This window comes from Austrofundulus limnaeus, unplaced genomic scaffold (assembly GCF_001266775.1).
Source record: "Austrofundulus limnaeus strain Quisiro unplaced genomic scaffold, Austrofundulus_limnaeus-1.0 Scaffold12, whole genome shotgun sequence".
Taxonomy (NCBI): domain Eukaryota; kingdom Metazoa; phylum Chordata; class Actinopteri; order Cyprinodontiformes; family Rivulidae; genus Austrofundulus; species Austrofundulus limnaeus.
In genome coordinates, this window is record NW_013952414.1 from 1064308 (window position 1) to 1081267 (window position 16960).

Consider the following 16960-nt stretch of genomic DNA (forward strand, 5'->3'; position numbering starts at 1 on the left):
ACTTTAACCTCTTAACCTGAATAAAATGTCCAGCTTAAAATTATCAATAGTCAGCAATTTGAACCAACGCTGGGGCTCGTGCAGCCACCAAACACAATCAAAATCAGATAAAAAATAAATAAATTCTTTCTTTTTTCARAGCATTCACGTCTACACAGCCTTAAACCAGCAGCAGCAGAATATAAAACATTTTTGTCTTACTTTTGATGAAGAATATGGCCTTTTTTGTGACCAAAAGYGTAGTCCAAATAATCCAAAATGGYGGCTCAGGCACRGCAACAATCCTCTTCTGACATTTCCTCRTCAGAAAAATCACTGCTCCTTGTCTTGAAGCACTCAAAACACTTCACAGTAATTAATTTAAAGCAATTTTAGTTTTAGTCCAAGAAATGCAAAACACGTGTTATTCATATGTACTTTGCATCATCTTGTCTTCATCTTCTGGACTTTTTTTGGTGTTTGGCAAAAAATGTTTGGTGTGTATTACCGCCACCAAATGGTATGGAGTGTGGTTTCAATTTGGAATATATTTATGTGTGCATAACTGAAAATCTAAAATTCAGTTGTTGTTGTTGTTGTTGTTGTTGTTGTTGTTGTTGTTGTTTATCTTATTATAATTTGTATTAATTTGCTCCCTAGATGCTTTTGTAAAGTGTCTGTTATGTTTTTTTTTTCTTAATACATTTTAACATTCATTTTCTGTCCTGTTTACAAGCTCCCCCACCCAAAACCAACCCATCATTTTATGGGGAATTTGATTGGCCGCATGTCTGTGATCCCAGACCAAAGCGCAGAGCTGATTAGCTGGTTTTGTTGTCAATCAATTACCTGGCCCGCCCTCAAATGAAAGAAGACAGCAATTTTAATCGTTTCAATGCCCTACTATGCACATTTGAAACTCCTGCAGTGTTTGAGAGGCTTTAAAGTGGACACATCATGCTTTTAAATATGTTTTAGGGTCGGTTTAAAGTGGAACTATGATGCTTTGTTCTGAAGTCCTCCTTATTTTAAAATTTCCAGTTCCTTTTTTTAATCCCTTGTCTGAGGTGTGTCTCAGATCAACTAGTTTTTAGGCTGTCTCTTTAAATCCAACAYCCCACCTCCCTCCAGCTTCCAAAGTGGAGCSCAKAAACYTTTYATTTACAAATGAATTAAAAGATGTTAACAWGGGCAGACTTGTCCATCCAGACTTACATGTTGGAGGCAGAGTCTGACCCAGAACCAGAGGAGAATGAAGATGACTGAACTGTAGTTGGTAAGTTCAGACCTTATTAAGTTCTGTCATAAATATGTTTGACATAACTGTTCAGAAAACATAACTGAAAACAGAGARACTGAATGGATTGAAAAATATGACCCAAACAGAATAMAAAAATRTCAATGTTTCACCTGGAGAGACTAAATTAAAAAATTCCAAGCACACAACAAAACAAAAACTGGATTTTGCACAGTATGWCCCTTTTAAAGAGGCAGGAAGTCAAAACAAACTGTGGCCCACTGGAAATTAGGTCTATGCTTTTTTAAATTTAACAACAGCTTCATTAAATTTCAGTAAAGTTATTTAGTGCTCAGCAGTCACGCCATATTTTGTCTAGTTTTGCTAATTTGTTCTTTCTCGTTATAAATTGTTTTCTGAATTGTCGCGGCAGCCCTCGGAGCCTCCAGTAACCCCTGCAGTGACACCTTCTGTGGCTACTCTCCTGAGTCAGAGATTGAGGTGAAGAACGTGGCCGACTTCATCCGAAGGAACAAGTCCACCATCAAGGCCTACCTCACCATGCACTCTTACTCTCAGCTGCTGCTTTTCCCATACTCCTACAAGTATGGGCTGGCTGCAGACCACAGTGAGCTGGTGAGTCAAAGACTAACACGTATGCTTTTTAACACGTTCGTGTGTCTAATACATGAGATTTATGCTTTCATGTCTTTGTTGAAAATCAAAATTCCAACCCTCAGATTTCTTTACACGTTTTTTTTTTTTCATTCCGAGTTCTCAGAGAAAACTCACACGTGCACAAGACGAAAAATACAAACTCCACACAGGCTGGGAGGTTAATCTGAGACCTGGCTGTGAGGCGACAGCTCCCACCACTGCCCTGCTGGGCCTTCAGAATCAATCATTTAAAATAAACTAGCAAAAAACCCATGGAAGTTACCATTGTTGACCTATTTTCATTCATTTTGGCTGTTTCCATAGGTTAAAAAATTGCTATTTAAGGACATTTGAACATCAATATGACAAAAAAAAAATTATATATATATATTTTTTTTAACCAGGCTTTTTGCAGTGAGTACCTTTAAGCCCGATCATCTATGGGCCCCATTTAGCCACAGACTCCCATGGCTCGCATGGCTCTTTTACCTCTCACTGGGGTGTCCGAGGTGGGGCTGCACATGTAACGCTCACACACCCMTGTGCTCCATGGCTCTCGCACTAACCGAGGCAGATCACACACCTCTGCCCCCTCTACGGCTCGCCTGGGATTTAAGGCTCTCCGCCRACACTTTACAGAACAAAAGAACCGCGGGGATCCACCGTAACTCCTATGTGACCTTAGAAAAATCATTTCCTGCTCGTGCATTTCTCCGAGGGTTTCATTTCCTCCTGCAATTTCTCCCTGAAGCCTTTTGCTGGATTTTTATTTTTGTAATAATGAAAAGTATTGTTTTGTTTGATCAAGTTCGACAGATGCAGAAGGGGGGGACATGTGCAGAGGCAGAAAATTTTGTTGGTATCCTTACAGCTTGTTGAATCTATTGCTTTATGTCTTCTGACAAATGGTTCAGTTGAACCTTGAACTGTTTGTTGGTATTCTCAAAGAGACTTTTCATCTTTGCATTAATATCATTAGTAGTTTTTGGATGGTCATTCAGTCTATCTAAAGGGAACAAACTGAGTAGTTTGGTATCTTTGTGCACAAATTGGAGCAGAGAAAGCAGAGGTGAGAGGAGCTCMGAAAGAAAATTATAGATGTTAAAGGTAAAAGATACAAGACCATCTTCAGTCAGCTTTATCTGAACAGTTCTATATATAATATATTTGCATGCCTGTGACATGCATATTCTTCAAATACAAAAAATCAAAGACAACATTTTTATATTTAAGAAAGTTAGAATAATGCACATGATTTAACTCATTTTGTCCCATAACTGGTATATTTTCTTTTGAACTTGGCTCAGCCAAAGTGAAACAGGAAGTGACATCAAAGGGGARCTCTTKAACAAAGAAAASTCTYTGKTCTTTGTTTATTGAAACAATAKTATTTGAACTCTGACTCTTCTTCATCTCCCTGATAGAGACTCAAAATAATCTTAAGAAACATCAGATTCTTCTCCACAGTCTGGGTTGTTGGTAAAGCTCTGTTCACATGCAGACATTCCCCTTTGACATCACTTCCTTTTTCTTTGCAAGCAAATATCTCAACAGCTGTTCATCTCAGCGACATGAAATTTCTTTTGCAATATTTTATCAAAGTCCTCTTTCTAAAAATGCATTCATGTGTTACAAAAATTTGATGTCACAGGCACTTTAATGTAACGTTTCAAGCCTCTTGAATGAGAGATGGAAACATTTCATCAAATAAGAACCCGTCCAGAGGGCCTGCTTACCTTTTTTTTTTGAGCCAAGGAACTTTATGGTCAAGGCACACCACTTTATGATCACTCCATCTGTTGCATTTTGAATCATAGGACTTTGTGGAAGAAGACCCAGGATGGCTCCACTATTGTTGACAGAATTAAAAAAAAGCCAGACAGATATTCACCAAGCGTCAAAGTTTCTGGAACTTAAGAGGCAAAACTGGAGCCTTTTGGCCTGTCACATTGGTTGAGTTGCTTTAATTATTGTGGAAAGGTACCAACAAATGTATCCATCTCTGTCTGTCTTTTAAAACATTTTACTTGACCATACACTCATTTTTTTCAATTTCTTTCATGATGAGACAAGAAATGTACGCTGGCCAATGTTGTTTACCTTCACGTAAAAAGCCAAATTGCCCTAATACATATTTATTTTCTGTTTCCTTCCTGTATTATAGTTGAAGGTTGCCCTGGGAGCTGCTGCTGCTCTGGAGGGTCTGCATGGTACTCCCTACACCAGTGGACCTGGAGCTACCACTATCTGTGAGTAGTTCCTGCTGGTCCTTAAATACAAAATGATGCATCTGATGAAAGCTTGATAGTTATTTGCATGTGTAGTATCGAGCATTTGATGTGTTTGTGACGCACACGTCTCTACGCAGAGGCTGGCCCCTCCAGAGACAAAACAAAAATCCATCATCAAAGCAAATCAAAGCAATAGATGTAAAAAAAAAAAAGAAAAAATGTTCTGAATAACAATCCCTCTCTGCTCATTTGCCCTCAGACCCCGCTGCAGGAGGCTCTGATGACTGGGCTTACGACCTGGGAGTGAAATATTCCTACACCTTCGAGCTGCGAGACACCGGYCGTTACGGCTTCCTGCTGCCCGAGTCCCAGATCAAACCCACATGCGAGGAGACCATGCTCGCCGTCAAGTACATCGCYGCCCACGTGCAGGAGAACCTCTATTAGGGAGCAGCCGAGACCCCTGCCCCCAGCCCTTCCAACCCCTCCTAGCCATCCTCGGCCYGTAACCATGGACACGGGCACCACCCGCCATGTTTTCTCGCTGTGTTTGACAGAACGTCAAGATGAGTGCAAACAATAAAATCAATGATCCATCCCCACATGCTGAATCTCTCTTTTTTATCATGTGCATGCCATGATATTGTGTTTGATGCACAGATCCTCATTATTAAAGACAAAGAAAAACTACAATATTGTTCACATTTTGCAACTTGTCAGCAAAACGTCAGGCAAGATGTATTAGATTTATTTTAAAAAAAAGCTAAGTTTGTGGTTTAGATTCTAATTTCTGTATTGAAGCATAATGATCCTTCTTGTGCAGATGGCACTATTCCAGTCAGAGGGAGGTTGTGTAGGTGTGTGTGTTTTAGAAGTGTGTGTGTGTGTGTGGGGGGGGGGGGGTGATCTGCCTTTGAGGATTTCAGTCCAGCTCCACAGTACGCAACAACCAACAGAGCTCTCCTTGGCAGCGTGTCTTCTCTGCCAAGCATCTGCCTGAGTGGGGCGATAAAAGGCCCACGGTCAGCGGGAAACGTAACTCCTCTGGCACACAAAACCGAGGTAAAAAAAAAAAAGTGTGCAGAATTGTGTTCGTGAGATAATAAATAATACAATATTGCAAGTTTTCATTATAGTTATATCATTTCTTGGCAGCAGCACAGTCAAGTGAAAACAGTTACAAATGTTAATTCAAAAATGCTGTTAGAATAGAATAAATCCCTCCACTTCCTGCATCTGAAAGTCTTTAAATGTTCTGATTCACCACTTGAGCCCTGAAACGTGACRTGAAGACCTTCTAAAACTCAAAGGCCTAACATGCAGTGGAAGAATGGATATTGTGCACCACCTTTCCATGCCAGAGTTTTAGACTGAGAACTTTTTTTTTCTGCTGTGAAAGGATACATTTGTGGCCATGTTTGGTGAAATCATGAAAATGACAGGCACATGTCAGGTAATGTTGCACAATGTCATGCTCCAAGTACGTGTTGGGAATGACTCTCAGCTACTGCCACATCAAATTTTAGCTCAACATCTGTAAAAGTAACTTAGCTTTGGACACTTTTGTGATGGCTTATGTTGATCATTTCATCTTAGATTTAATTGACTCAAAAAAAAAAAAGATCAGTTGTGCACTCATCGATTAAAATCTGTCCAGTGGTTTATAACATATTTAGGTAACAGACACACATACAAAACACGGGCTAAATAAATAAAATAAAAWAAATGCTGCTCAATGGCAGCATCCTGCAGCTGCCACCACAAGATGGCGCCAAATATTGTTTTTCGTTTTATTATCATTTCATTGCAAATTATCTTGATTTCAGTTCATATCTCGTTAGGCATCATTAATAAAATGATTACGAAGGTATTTTGCATGTATTTACCTGAATGATGTATATAAATGAGCAGCTCATTGTGTTTTTATGCACATTTAAACTGCTAAGTTTACTCTGTGTGTGTGCGCGCGCGCGCGTCCGTGTGTGAGGGATCATATTGGGAGCAGGTGGGTGTGAGGAGGAGGACAGTCACGTGACCTGGCTGCCACAGCGGTATAAATTCACCTCTGTCTGTGCAGTCAGCTCTTTTCTCCTCTCAAAGCTGCCGTGTTCCAGTCTGGGCTACGCAGCGAGTAGCTTCGACTTCAGCCATGGCAGGTATGTAAATCTGTCGGGGTAAACAAAAACAACAAAGCTGTCGTGACCCGCAGGCATGTTTTGAGGGGCAAAGTTTAAAAAAAAAAAAGTCTCGCGGACTTAAATGGTTTGTTTTTCTTTGAAGTTCGGCGTCGATGTTTGATTTGTTGTTGGGTTTGTGTGACAGCAGCTAAGACATGACTTTTATTTAACTTTGTGTCTATTTTGTCCCTATTTTATGTTTATTTTAGCATCAAAATTCCTTTGACATAAGTTTCTATAAATGACTAGAAGGAATGTAAAACTCTTCTTGTTTTCCATATGTTACTAGAAATCACTGCTTTATTAAACCATGAGGATACTTTTATTTTGTTTATAACAGATGACCTTTTTGGGTCTTTTTAGTTTTTAAAACCGCAGCTGCTGCATTCCTCACCTCAAGTGCTCCACTTTGAGAGAAATGTTTTCTGGAAATTGTTCTCTGAAGTCRGAACAGAAGGCCTGTTCAGTCTGGACTGCTAAAATCACTGCTTGTTTTATCTTCAAGTCTCTTCCACCCCTGATTAAGCTGAAGGCATTAGCACCAGACTGGTTTCACCAATTGAGACAAGGGGGTGTGGTGCTGTGTGCAGCCAGAGAAGCAAACTTTTCCTGGCATGCTCTGGTAATGGGGACCATTGTTCTAACTGGCCCAGATTTTAWTTTTTTTCCCTCCCTATTTGACTCCAAGCCTGCACCCTACTTGTGGTTTTTATTTTCTTTGACGTTACACTTCTTTTTATTATTTTTTTTGCACGAATGGCTCATGTGAGTCTCATCCTGAACCACATGTTACATTCTCTCTCACATCCCAGCTGACCTAATCATCCCAGTTTATTTCATCCCACAGGTGAATCACTGTTCAGCAATGTGSTTTAGCAGGAAGCTGACAGGTTATTCAGTCTGAGCTGTATAGGTGCTAACGCTGCAAATGACTAAAATACATAAATGCAAATTAAATCTTTCAGTAATTACCAGAGTTTTARTTTTAAGCGGTTTGTCRTGCTAAGTTTTGTCTCGTGTGTAATTGGCTGTTCTGATCATTTCCTGCAGATCAGGCCTTTGTGACGTTGGCTACCAATGACAGCTATGCTCGGGGTGCTTTGGTTCTGGGCAAGTCCCTTCGTAACCACCACACATCCAAGACGTTGGTGGTCCTCATTGGCCCACAGCTGTCAGAGCCTTGCCAGTAAGTAAAAGTTGCTGAATTTAAAGCAGCTCTTTCCTGTTTTTTTAATTGTGACATTTTGTGTGATTTGTCAGATCTGCGCTGAGGAGGATCTACGATGACGTGATTTTGGTGAACGTGATGGACAGTGGTGACACGGCTCACCTGGCCCTGATGAAGAGGCCTGATCTGGGYGTCACCTTAACGAAGCTCCACTGCTGGACTCTCACACAGTACTCCAAGTGTGTGTTCATGGATGCAGACACTCTGGTGAGACTCGGGTGTTCGCACAAAAGCTCCAAAGAGCTGTTTTTTTTTTTTTAAGAATTGACATAAAACATCAGCCTGTTTGTCCTTGTTTGGATCTGCATCCTAGGTGCTTTCCAACATAGACGAGTTGTTTGACAGAGAGGAACTGTCGGCTGCTCCTGACCCCGGCTGGCCTGACTGCTTCAACTCTGGCGTGTTTGTTTTTCGGCCTTCCGTGGAGACTTATGGCAAACTGCTGAAGTTTTGCACAGAAAAGGGCAGCTTTGATGGTAGGAGGAGAGCAATACTTTATTATATTCACTTGCCTCCCTTAACCCTTTAACTGGTTCTGTTTGAGTGACTTTGAAAAGCTAAAGTCTACAAAAATCCCATGTAAGTTTAGTGTGTATTGGTGTAGTTGACTAAAACCACTTTTGCACAGTTGCACACTCTGGAACAAATTCAGGTTTGTCTGTGATGTTCATTCCTTTTAAAACTGTAAGCTTTTATAGTCATTTTCAGCTGGCATTTCCCATGTTAAGAGGAAGCATCGCTGTTCCAAAAATTAAGTTTTTGCAGTAATTCCATGTGCTATTGGGGGGAAAGACATGTAAGTGGGCTTAAAACCAAAAAATAAAGTCAGCTGACTYTTAGGTGTAATGCTGCTTCACCATAACTTAATACTCCATGGTAAATTCCTCAAACAATTTACTGCTGCCCAATGATATGATTGCTTTATTCCAGACTTATCCTTTGAACACTTGAGCGTTAATCTGGTTTAATCCAACATGATGTAAAGTGAGGTTTATCTTCAGTTCTAAGTAAGGTCGATCATGCCCAGTTCCTGGACACAAGRCCCTCTGTCAGACTTTCTAGCTCAAGTTATTCTCGGAGGAGCTCTGTAGGGGAGGCTGTTTACACTGTGTTTGCACTGGTTAACATTCAGACACTTTTTTTTTTTTTTTTTTATGAAGCGTAATGTGGCTCAACAGTTGCTGGCTACAGATTTTTGGTTCCGTGGCTAAAAAAAGATCATGGTGCTGGCAGCTCTGGTCTCCTTCTCTCAAAACCTCCTGTTTTTGGACAATTTTGCATGTTTCCTTATTCCTGCTCAGTCCTGCAGTGAATGTGTGAAACTGGTCCCAGCAATACTATCATTAACAGGYTCCAGCTGTGTCTAATTTGTACTGCTTCACTTGACAAACTCACTGCCATAGTAAAGTTTCAGAAGCTTCATATAATTGAAAGTGTTCACTGTTTTTTTTAAAATGACCTTTTTTTTTTTTTACAACTTGTTGGAACACCTGTTCACGAACGATGTACGGTTGTGAGAGCACCACCGTACGGCTGGTTGTAAAAAGCTTAAAAGTTGCTTTTTACAAAAGAATCTATCCCATTGGGACTTTTCCAAGTTTGGTCAGCGGAGCAGTTATGGAATAAACAAAATGCAATTTATAGTTGAGCCTGGAATTTCTGGGTCTTTGTTGGTAAAGAAGCCTTTCTGTGTGTGTCAGTGTGTGCGACACTGACAGACTCCATCAGGGGCAGTTCTTTAGAAAAACCAATTAGTTTACTTTAAAYAGGCCAACACTTTCAAGCACCCGACTCATTTTGGCTGCAACGTGTCTGTTGGCAGGTCATCTGCTCACTGCAAACACAACTACGTATGAGACTTTTTTCCTCCCCCACCATTTTTCTCAATTAAAAGTAATTCAATGGCATTAATGGGCTTTTCAGTATTTCAATGGAGCTGGTGTCTGTAAATGCAATGCATGCTTATTTATAGCCATGGAAGTTCTTCTCAYATGCACTAGGGCATGAGTAGCCGTTGCTATGACCTTTTCACCTCTGCAGAAAGAGCTTCATATAATCTGTAACAAAGGGATGTATGGAACTGCTCTGAAAATGATAAATGGCTGCACCCAGAGGCTGTAGGTTTGCATCTGTGGTTCTCRTGCAGTCTGTTGCCAAGACAAACATGCAGGGTTAGATGCACTCTTGCTGAGCTCTGCTCATCCCCTCAAAATGAAGCTCCTCAGTCCTATATTGAGTTTTGAAATCCTCAGTGGAGACTATGTTCAACTTTTTTTTTTTAAACTGAGATGCTCTGTGGCTTCTGCAGTGTTACAGGACTTTTTTTTTTAAATATTTTATCCATTTTGTCAAGTTTTCCCCAAACTTGTGCAGTGGATCAATCAAGTTGGCTAAGAAACAGCCCCTTTTTTTTTTGTTTTTTAAAAATAAAAATTGGTACTCTGGCACATCACTAGCAGGYATAAAATTTGTAAACATGAGTCTCAAATTGGCTGTACTGTACTTGAGCACTTAAGTGGACCTGCTTGTGTTTTAAATGCACCCAAAACTGTTCTGTTTATGCAGCTCGTTGTCTTGGTTCTAGACTRGTCGACAAACCACTGGTCCTGCAGCCCTAGAGTCGGACCCCGAGGCAACCAGAGTGCAGACTTTAAAATGAGTGTTCATCCAGAGGGTAGTGTTCACCAGCAGGAAGGAAACTTAAATACTCATGTCTACTCRTATTAGTTCAAGCTGATTGCAGCTGAATAGTTGGATGAATTTTTGAAACTTGTCTGCATTGTTTTGTGGGTTGGTCTATAAGATAACTCAATTTTATTTGCAGCGTCTGACAAATCGAAGTAATTTCAAATGTATACACCAATYGATGCTTAATCCGTGGGAACATCTGTTTCTGCATGCCTTCARGTCTAATTACTTGAAGTGGAAAGATCAATTATCTACTTTCCACAGGTGTTTTCTCTTGACTGCACCCATTCAATCACAAACMTCATAGTGACATGGCAAAAAGGTTTCGTTAAACACTTCTGAAATGTGCTTGGTGAGCATCAAGCTCATTCAAATGCTTCAAAAACTTCTGAAAGCCTAGTATTGCTCTTTGTCTTATGAACACATGATGGGGGGGCTCAGGAGTAGCACAGCACTGAAGGTTCCCTTAAAACTTCTCATGTTGTGCCTGTGGCATGATCCACCATTTTCAATCTTGAGGAAACTTGGCAGAGTTTCAGTCCAGAATTTAGACAAGCAAATATTGCAGGATAAAATGTAATAGTTGGTTATCTAAGGAAATCTCGTTCTATCAGTTGGCCCATTTTTATTGATGTAGAAACACTTGTGCAAATTTGACTTATTTTTATTTATTTTAATCCTGTGTTCTTTATCTGCAGGAGGAGACCAAGGTGTTTTGAATGGCTTCTTCAGCRACTGGGCAACAGCTGACATATCAAAACATCTCCCTTTCATTTACAACCTCAGCAGCATAGCCATCTACACTTACCTTCCAGCATTCAAGCAGTAAGTGTTCACAGGTTATGTCTTGAGTCATGTGGAGGCTTTAAAAACTTAAAGTACTCTTCGTCAGAATTTATATTTACATGTGCAAAATGACCCASACGGGATGTGCGCTCGCTGTAAGCAGACACCTGATCACATGATAGAGTAGTCACATTGTGACATGACCTCGAAGTGGTGAGTTAAAAGATGAGCAGTAAAATTGCAGCCAGTCAGCTGGAGCGTCACCCTGCAGTCCTCTGCTCCGGGTGAAGTGTTCGGACTCAACAGCTGATACCACGCCTGAAATAGATTTGCTTTATTTAAGGACCTCTTTATGTTTCCGTCCTGGGCTGGTCATTGTGCATTGCCTTAAGCCCCCCCCCCCCCCCATTTCCACTGCATCAGCATGTCTGCACYTCTCAGCATAGAAACAAGCAGCATTAATGAGCTTCTGAGTTTGGTATTTCCTGGCACCCAGGCACTGATCACCAGCTTGGTAAACATGTTTTTAGTTGTTGGTGGCTGTCAACAACGATTCGAAGGTCTGGCAAAAGATGCGCAACAAACCCCCACAGGGATGGATTTTGTTTTTACCTGGCTGTTTGCCAACCAGAGTTTGTAATATCTGTAAGGTTTACTTTAAAAATCTGCTGTGTATCAGATTCAATATTGTTAGACTTTTCAAAAAGCTGTTTCAGCCGTACTGAGCCAGTTCAACTTGGACTTCTTGGTAAAGCTCTCTGAATTGTATGGCTTCAAGGAAAACCTTGGATGTTCAGTTTATTGACTCTTAATTTGGTTTAAGTGTTAAAACTCAAACTCATTTTTTAAAGCAGTATTTTAGATTAAGTCATGCATTTTAAACAAACTCCTAAAATGACTGGCATTAGAAGTACAATTAAAATTAGGAGTGCTGATTTCCTTAATTTTGAGAGATTGGCCAATACTTGGAAAAGAAGGAGTTGTCTACCTCCAAAGCTCTGAAAAACATCCACTGTCCCCTTCTTGTTCTGCTGTGAGCGCTGTCAAGGGTATTGAATGCTTTTTCAATAAAGACTGGAACACTGAAGGGGCATTGTGACCTTTATACCACCTGACAGTGTCAGTTATTTAAATCAGAATCAGCAGGTCAGACTTTTATGGAAAAAAAAAAAAACTGACCAACCTGAAAACTACAATTGCTGCACCCCTACTAAAATGGTATTTTGAGTAAAATGGCATGTGACTGTATAGTATTTTCAACTATTTGCTGCAATCAAATGTGGGTCAAATTTTGCTTGCACTTCCAGATTTGGCGACAATGCGAAGGTGGTCCACTTCCTCGGGGAAACCAAGCCATGGACCTACACGTTCGACCCCCAAACAAAACAACTTTGCGGGGGAATGCAAGAGGCCCCCACACAGCCAGCCTTCCTCCTGGACTGGTGGACCCTGTACGCCAGCGCTGTGGTGCCRATGCTGCAGGAGCAGTATGGAGACAAGCCTTTTGTCTCTGGATGTTTGGAGGTGAATTTACTTTGCGTTGTACATTCTTGAATGAAATGTCTGTAACCTTGAATTTTTGAGCAGCTTAGTTTAGAGGGCAGACTGTACATGTTGAAGGTGGGAGGGTATCTTCTGCTGCTTTATTTTAGATGGTAGATCTGCTTTTACTGGGCTAACTTGCAAATGGTGGCTGTTCCTCTACAAACTGCATGTCAATACATGTAATTTTTTTTTCTGCCTCTTTCTGTCTTTCTGTTAATGTCAAAGTCCCAGGAAAGTGACACAACAGTCACTACTGAGACTGTACAGGTATGGAGACGATTGGGTTTGTGAATGATTGTGTGCAYCTGGTTTACTACGTAATTACAGTTAAATCTGTAATCAGCATTGGTGTGTTTGCCTGTGGCTAATGCAGAAATGGAACACGATGTTTTGGTACATGGTGTGTTTTAGTACACGGTGTGTTTTAGTACACGGTGTGTTTTTTGCTTCAACAAATAATGGTTAATCTAATTTTGGAGGTGCGGGGTGTTTGTGTGGTTTTGGTCCCGTTGGTGCAGTCTGAATCAAGTCAACTGTCAAGTTACCAATTTTTACGTTTCTCTCTTCAGCAGGAGAGCAGCGCTTCGCATGCACCCCTAGAACCGGAGAGGTCATCTGTACAACGAAAGGAGCAATGGGAGCAAGGTCAGGCCGACTACATGGGAATGGACTCGTTTGATAATATCCAGAAAAAGCTTGACACGTTCCTCAAATGAAAAGGGATCGATGCAGAAAATRAGAAGCACTTGCAGTCTAACAAATGGTTACGTCTTTTCAAAAGTTGCTTGGTTTCAGGTTTATTTCTTAAATAAAAATGAACCAATCTCTCCCAGCATTTCACCTGTTTTCTGAAAAAAATGCATTAAAATGACAGACAAATTCTATCATTGCTGGTCATTTAGTTCGCCTTGATTCTCTGAAGAAAAGGGCAAGTTTACGTCACTTTTTTTTTTTTTTCCCCAGAGTTGTTAAAATCTTCAGTTTTTTTTTTCATGTTGATGCTCTTGAGTTTTTTTTTTTTTTTTTTGCAGTCACTTGTGTACTTATTTTTTGTACTGCAGTTTTATTAATGCATTTTTTTCTGAACTTAAGCTTTGTTTTTGAAAAGTTGAAAAAATGTTTACAGTACTGTTTGAGACTCATTTAGTCAAACAAGCTCTAGAACTTTAGTGCCTTAAGAGTTTTGCTCTGCACTGCTACCATCCTGTTTACAATCAGCTGCTTTCCTGTAGGTGATTGGGTAGAATTTTTCAATTTTAACTGACCAGATTGTTGGCTGATATTCACGTGGAAATAAAACTATTAAATGTGCTAAAGTGTGTGACACTTATTATTACTATTATTATTTGTTCTTTTATTACTATTAGTATTTGTTCTTTTGGCCAATTCAAGTGGAATATGAAGTCTAAAAAAACAATTAGCAGATTTTCTTTTGTTTTTAGTTTTATTTGTCAAAACTTGCAGCACTAATGTTAAACCCTTGCTTAGGAGTAATTAAATGAAATGACCATATCYTAAGTTTCCAGTGTGCAAGATAACCAAAAACCTTTACAGAAACTCAAAAATCCCAAAGCCAGACAAAAGGACTTGTTTATAATTTCAAGATTCCCAAGCACAGGAATATATATATATATATATATGCCAGACTATGCAGCTATTGAGACCTATTTTCAATATTCCACTGTTTGATCAGATTGTTAGTGGTACAAAAATATTATACAAGAATATAGATTTAGTAAAAGGCGTACTTATTGTTAAATGCAAAAAAGAGAAAAAAAATCCGTTTAAATGTTTTAGGTAAATTCTGTGGGAAAGGCATTTGGTGTGATTGGATGTTTAAAAAGATGTGTTCAAGACGAGATGACTCCCATCCAGACACTTCCGGTTTTGCTGCATCCCGTTAAAATCTGCTGGATTTAATTATTTGTCTCCCCTCTGCAGGGTGGGGACATGGTAAACGCACTAAGAAAAAGAAATCACTGCCCACTGTTTAATATGACCGTATATTTTACAAAAGTCAAAAAGTAATCCTTTTTTTTTTTTTTTTTTACGGAAGCGGAGGGCGTGCCCCACCGTGCCGTCATCCCCGCTCCGTTGGGGAGATGCAGCCCGTTCTGTCACGAAAGTAAACACTTCCATCAAGATGGCTTCACAGTCCGTGTTCCAAGTGGTGGTTCTGGTGTCCTTTTCAGTCTTCCTCACCATCGTGTTGGGGTTTGGACTGCCGGCTCTCCTGAACGCGCTCATGAGGATGGTGGGACTACCGGAAACGAGTGTAACAGAGTGCATTGTGGTAATATACGCAGGTTTTGTTCTGTACGTCGCGACGCCTCGAATTCCCAGAGGATTGGTGAAGGTAAGGTCACCGAGTGTGTCGGTTTCTGTACGGAAATGCGTGTTATGCACGCGTTAATAATTTGTCTTAAACATTTTAGTAATAGTCTATTTCTAAAAAGTACAACTCTAAGACTTAAAAGTTATAAAGTTGTTAGAACAGTGCATTAGTGAGAGGTAAAAGTCCCTCAGCTGCTGTAAATTTTGAAGACAGTCAGTCCATACTAGTCTTAACATGTGTAAAACTCTGTTTTAAACTGTTTTCTATTACATAAGCCCTGCTGTGGTGTGTATCTGCCTGCCTCACTGTGTTCTGCTCCTCTGTTCAGGTGAAAGGAAAAGCTGTGTTTATTACTGGCTGTGACTGTGGATTTGGTTTTGCACTCGCCAAACATCTGCACTCACATGGCTTCACAGTTTTTGCTGGATGTCTTTTAAAGGTAGCTATACACAATGCTTCATTTGTCAAAAAAAGTGGAAAAAACATGCACGATCATACCTTCAAGGTAACCTGAAAGCTGCAAAAACTTGACTTTATTGAGGTGACTTCAAAGCAGTTTGAATTCATATGAGATTGAAGCAACTCCAAAATAAAACACTTTATTTGGACGGCTTTAATTAAACAAAAATGGACTTTAAGATGTCAGAGTCAGTGATGTCACTCTCTCAGGATGCAGACGGAGAAGGTGCAAAGGAGCTTGAAGAGTTGCATTCGGATCGCATGAARGTGGTGCAGCTGGACGTCTGCAGCGACGAGCAGGTGAAAAAGGCCGCGGAGTTTATCGAAGACAACCTGCAGGACTCGCAAAGAGGTAAACAGCTCTTTTCGGTGCATCAGAAACCAGTTTTTTTAAATAATGTCATCTTGGATGGGTCTCTCTTGACTCAGGTCTGTGGGCTGTGGTGAACAACGCCGGCATCTCCGCCTTCGGGGAGGTGGAGTTTACCTCCATGGACACCTACAAACAGGTGTCAGAGGTCAACCTCTGGGGCACCATCAGGGTCACCAAAGCGGTTCTGCCATTAATCCGCAGGGCTAAAGGTAAGCCGCTGAAAAATTTGACCGTATGTTACTTATTAACACAATTATGTAATAGCGACTTTTTATTCTGTCCAAAACCCCAGGTCCAGAGTACAAAAATCTTCCGAGCACCTTAGTCTCAGGTTTTTAGTGAGTGATTATAAAGATGGTTAGGATTCCAGTTTGAAACCTAACCGTTCAGCTAACCAGTTAACTTATAATTTTARTAGTGCTGGTTTATTTTATTTTATTTTTTTAATCGATTTATCGAAAGACGATTTCTAACTTTTTGCCTTTCTTGAAATGTGAAGTGAAATGTTCAAAACGGAGATAATTTAAAGAGAACATGTTTGACACTGTAGAATAATGACTAATTCATGACTCCCTGAAGAAGGTATGTAAGTTGATACCCGCTGGAGTGGTTGTTACTGGTGGAGACAACTCTGCATAATAGAATAAAGGTGTTTTAGTCTTTTCATATTCAGGTTTCCAAAGAGTAATTAACAATGTACTCATCCAGGAAATGCTCCCGTGCCTACTGTTTTCTTATTGACATATCTATTTGCACATAGGTGATGCGTAGGATACTACAAGTCATAAAAGAGTAGTAATCTAGTTTGATTTCATCTTGACTTTAAATTATTTGCCCAGCAGTGTAAACGTCTCTGGCCAGGGCCGGGCCTAGCCTATTTGGTGCCCTAAGCAAGATTTCAGGTGGTGCCCCAAATCTCCCCGCTAATTTACAAACATTTTCATACACAATTACATGAGTTTTATCTTTGATCGTATTGTTTATCTTTAGAAATCAGATTGTCCAAATAAAATAATTAACAATATGGTGAAATTCCTCCTGGTGAACGCCCTGTCACACTATGTTTTAGACAGATTTTGCCAACTTAGGAAAATTTTAAAGACATCTACGTTGAAGATGGAATTTAAAAAATCAACTGGAAACCTCTTTTAGGCATGTACATACTGGAATGAAAACAAATTGGTCAAATATATAACTTTTATTTGTAAATTAGACAAAAAATATTTTATAAGTTGGCTAAAACGTAGTGTGACAGGGCCTTAAAG

The 16960-nt window shown here is 40.0% G+C and overlaps 3 protein-coding genes across 5 annotated transcripts in view; all 3 read left to right on the forward strand.

The window, feature by feature from the left end:
* The window catches only part of cpb1 (carboxypeptidase B1 (tissue)), a gene marked incomplete in the record, with an annotated part of 8009 nt that extends 3301 nt beyond the window's left edge, over nt 1-4708 (forward strand). Inside the window, 3 exon segments of the mRNA XM_014002152.1 lie at nt 1650-1852; nt 4038-4122; nt 4364-4708. Coding sequence (XP_013857606.1) covers nt 1650-1852; nt 4038-4122; nt 4364-4551 — 476 coding nt within the window.
* Nucleotides 4709-6153: 1445 nt separating this feature from the next.
* Nucleotides 6154-13840, forward strand: gyg1b (glycogenin 1b). 3 transcript variants are annotated; one of them, XM_014002156.1, is made up of 8 exons: nt 6154-6260; nt 7332-7467; nt 7542-7716; nt 7823-7985; nt 10896-11022; nt 12291-12507; nt 12754-12795; nt 13098-13840. In XM_014002156.1, exons 1-8 carry the CDS (start codon nt 6254-6256, stop codon nt 13242-13244), a joined length of 1014 nt encoding a protein of 337 aa, XP_013857610.1. In that variant the 5' UTR covers nt 6154-6253; the 3' UTR covers nt 13245-13840. The 3 variants fall into 3 exon arrangements, with proteins under 3 accessions (XP_013857610.1, XP_013857611.1, XP_013857612.1); XM_014002157.1 differs by having other exon boundaries at nt 13101-13840; XM_014002158.1 differs by lacking the exon at nt 12754-12795.
* A 758-nt stretch (nt 13841-14598) lies between these two features.
* Nucleotides 14599-16960, forward strand: part of bdh1 (3-hydroxybutyrate dehydrogenase, type 1) — a 7004-nt gene continuing 4642 nt past the window's right edge. Inside the window, exons 1-4 of the mRNA XM_014002154.1 lie at nt 14599-14884; nt 15192-15302; nt 15533-15674; nt 15752-15904. Of these exons, the coding sequence (XP_013857608.1) occupies nt 14672-14884; nt 15192-15302; nt 15533-15674; nt 15752-15904 (619 nt within the window). The 5' untranslated portion in view covers nt 14599-14671. The remainder of the gene's footprint in view (nt 14885-15191; nt 15303-15532; nt 15675-15751; nt 15905-16960) is intronic.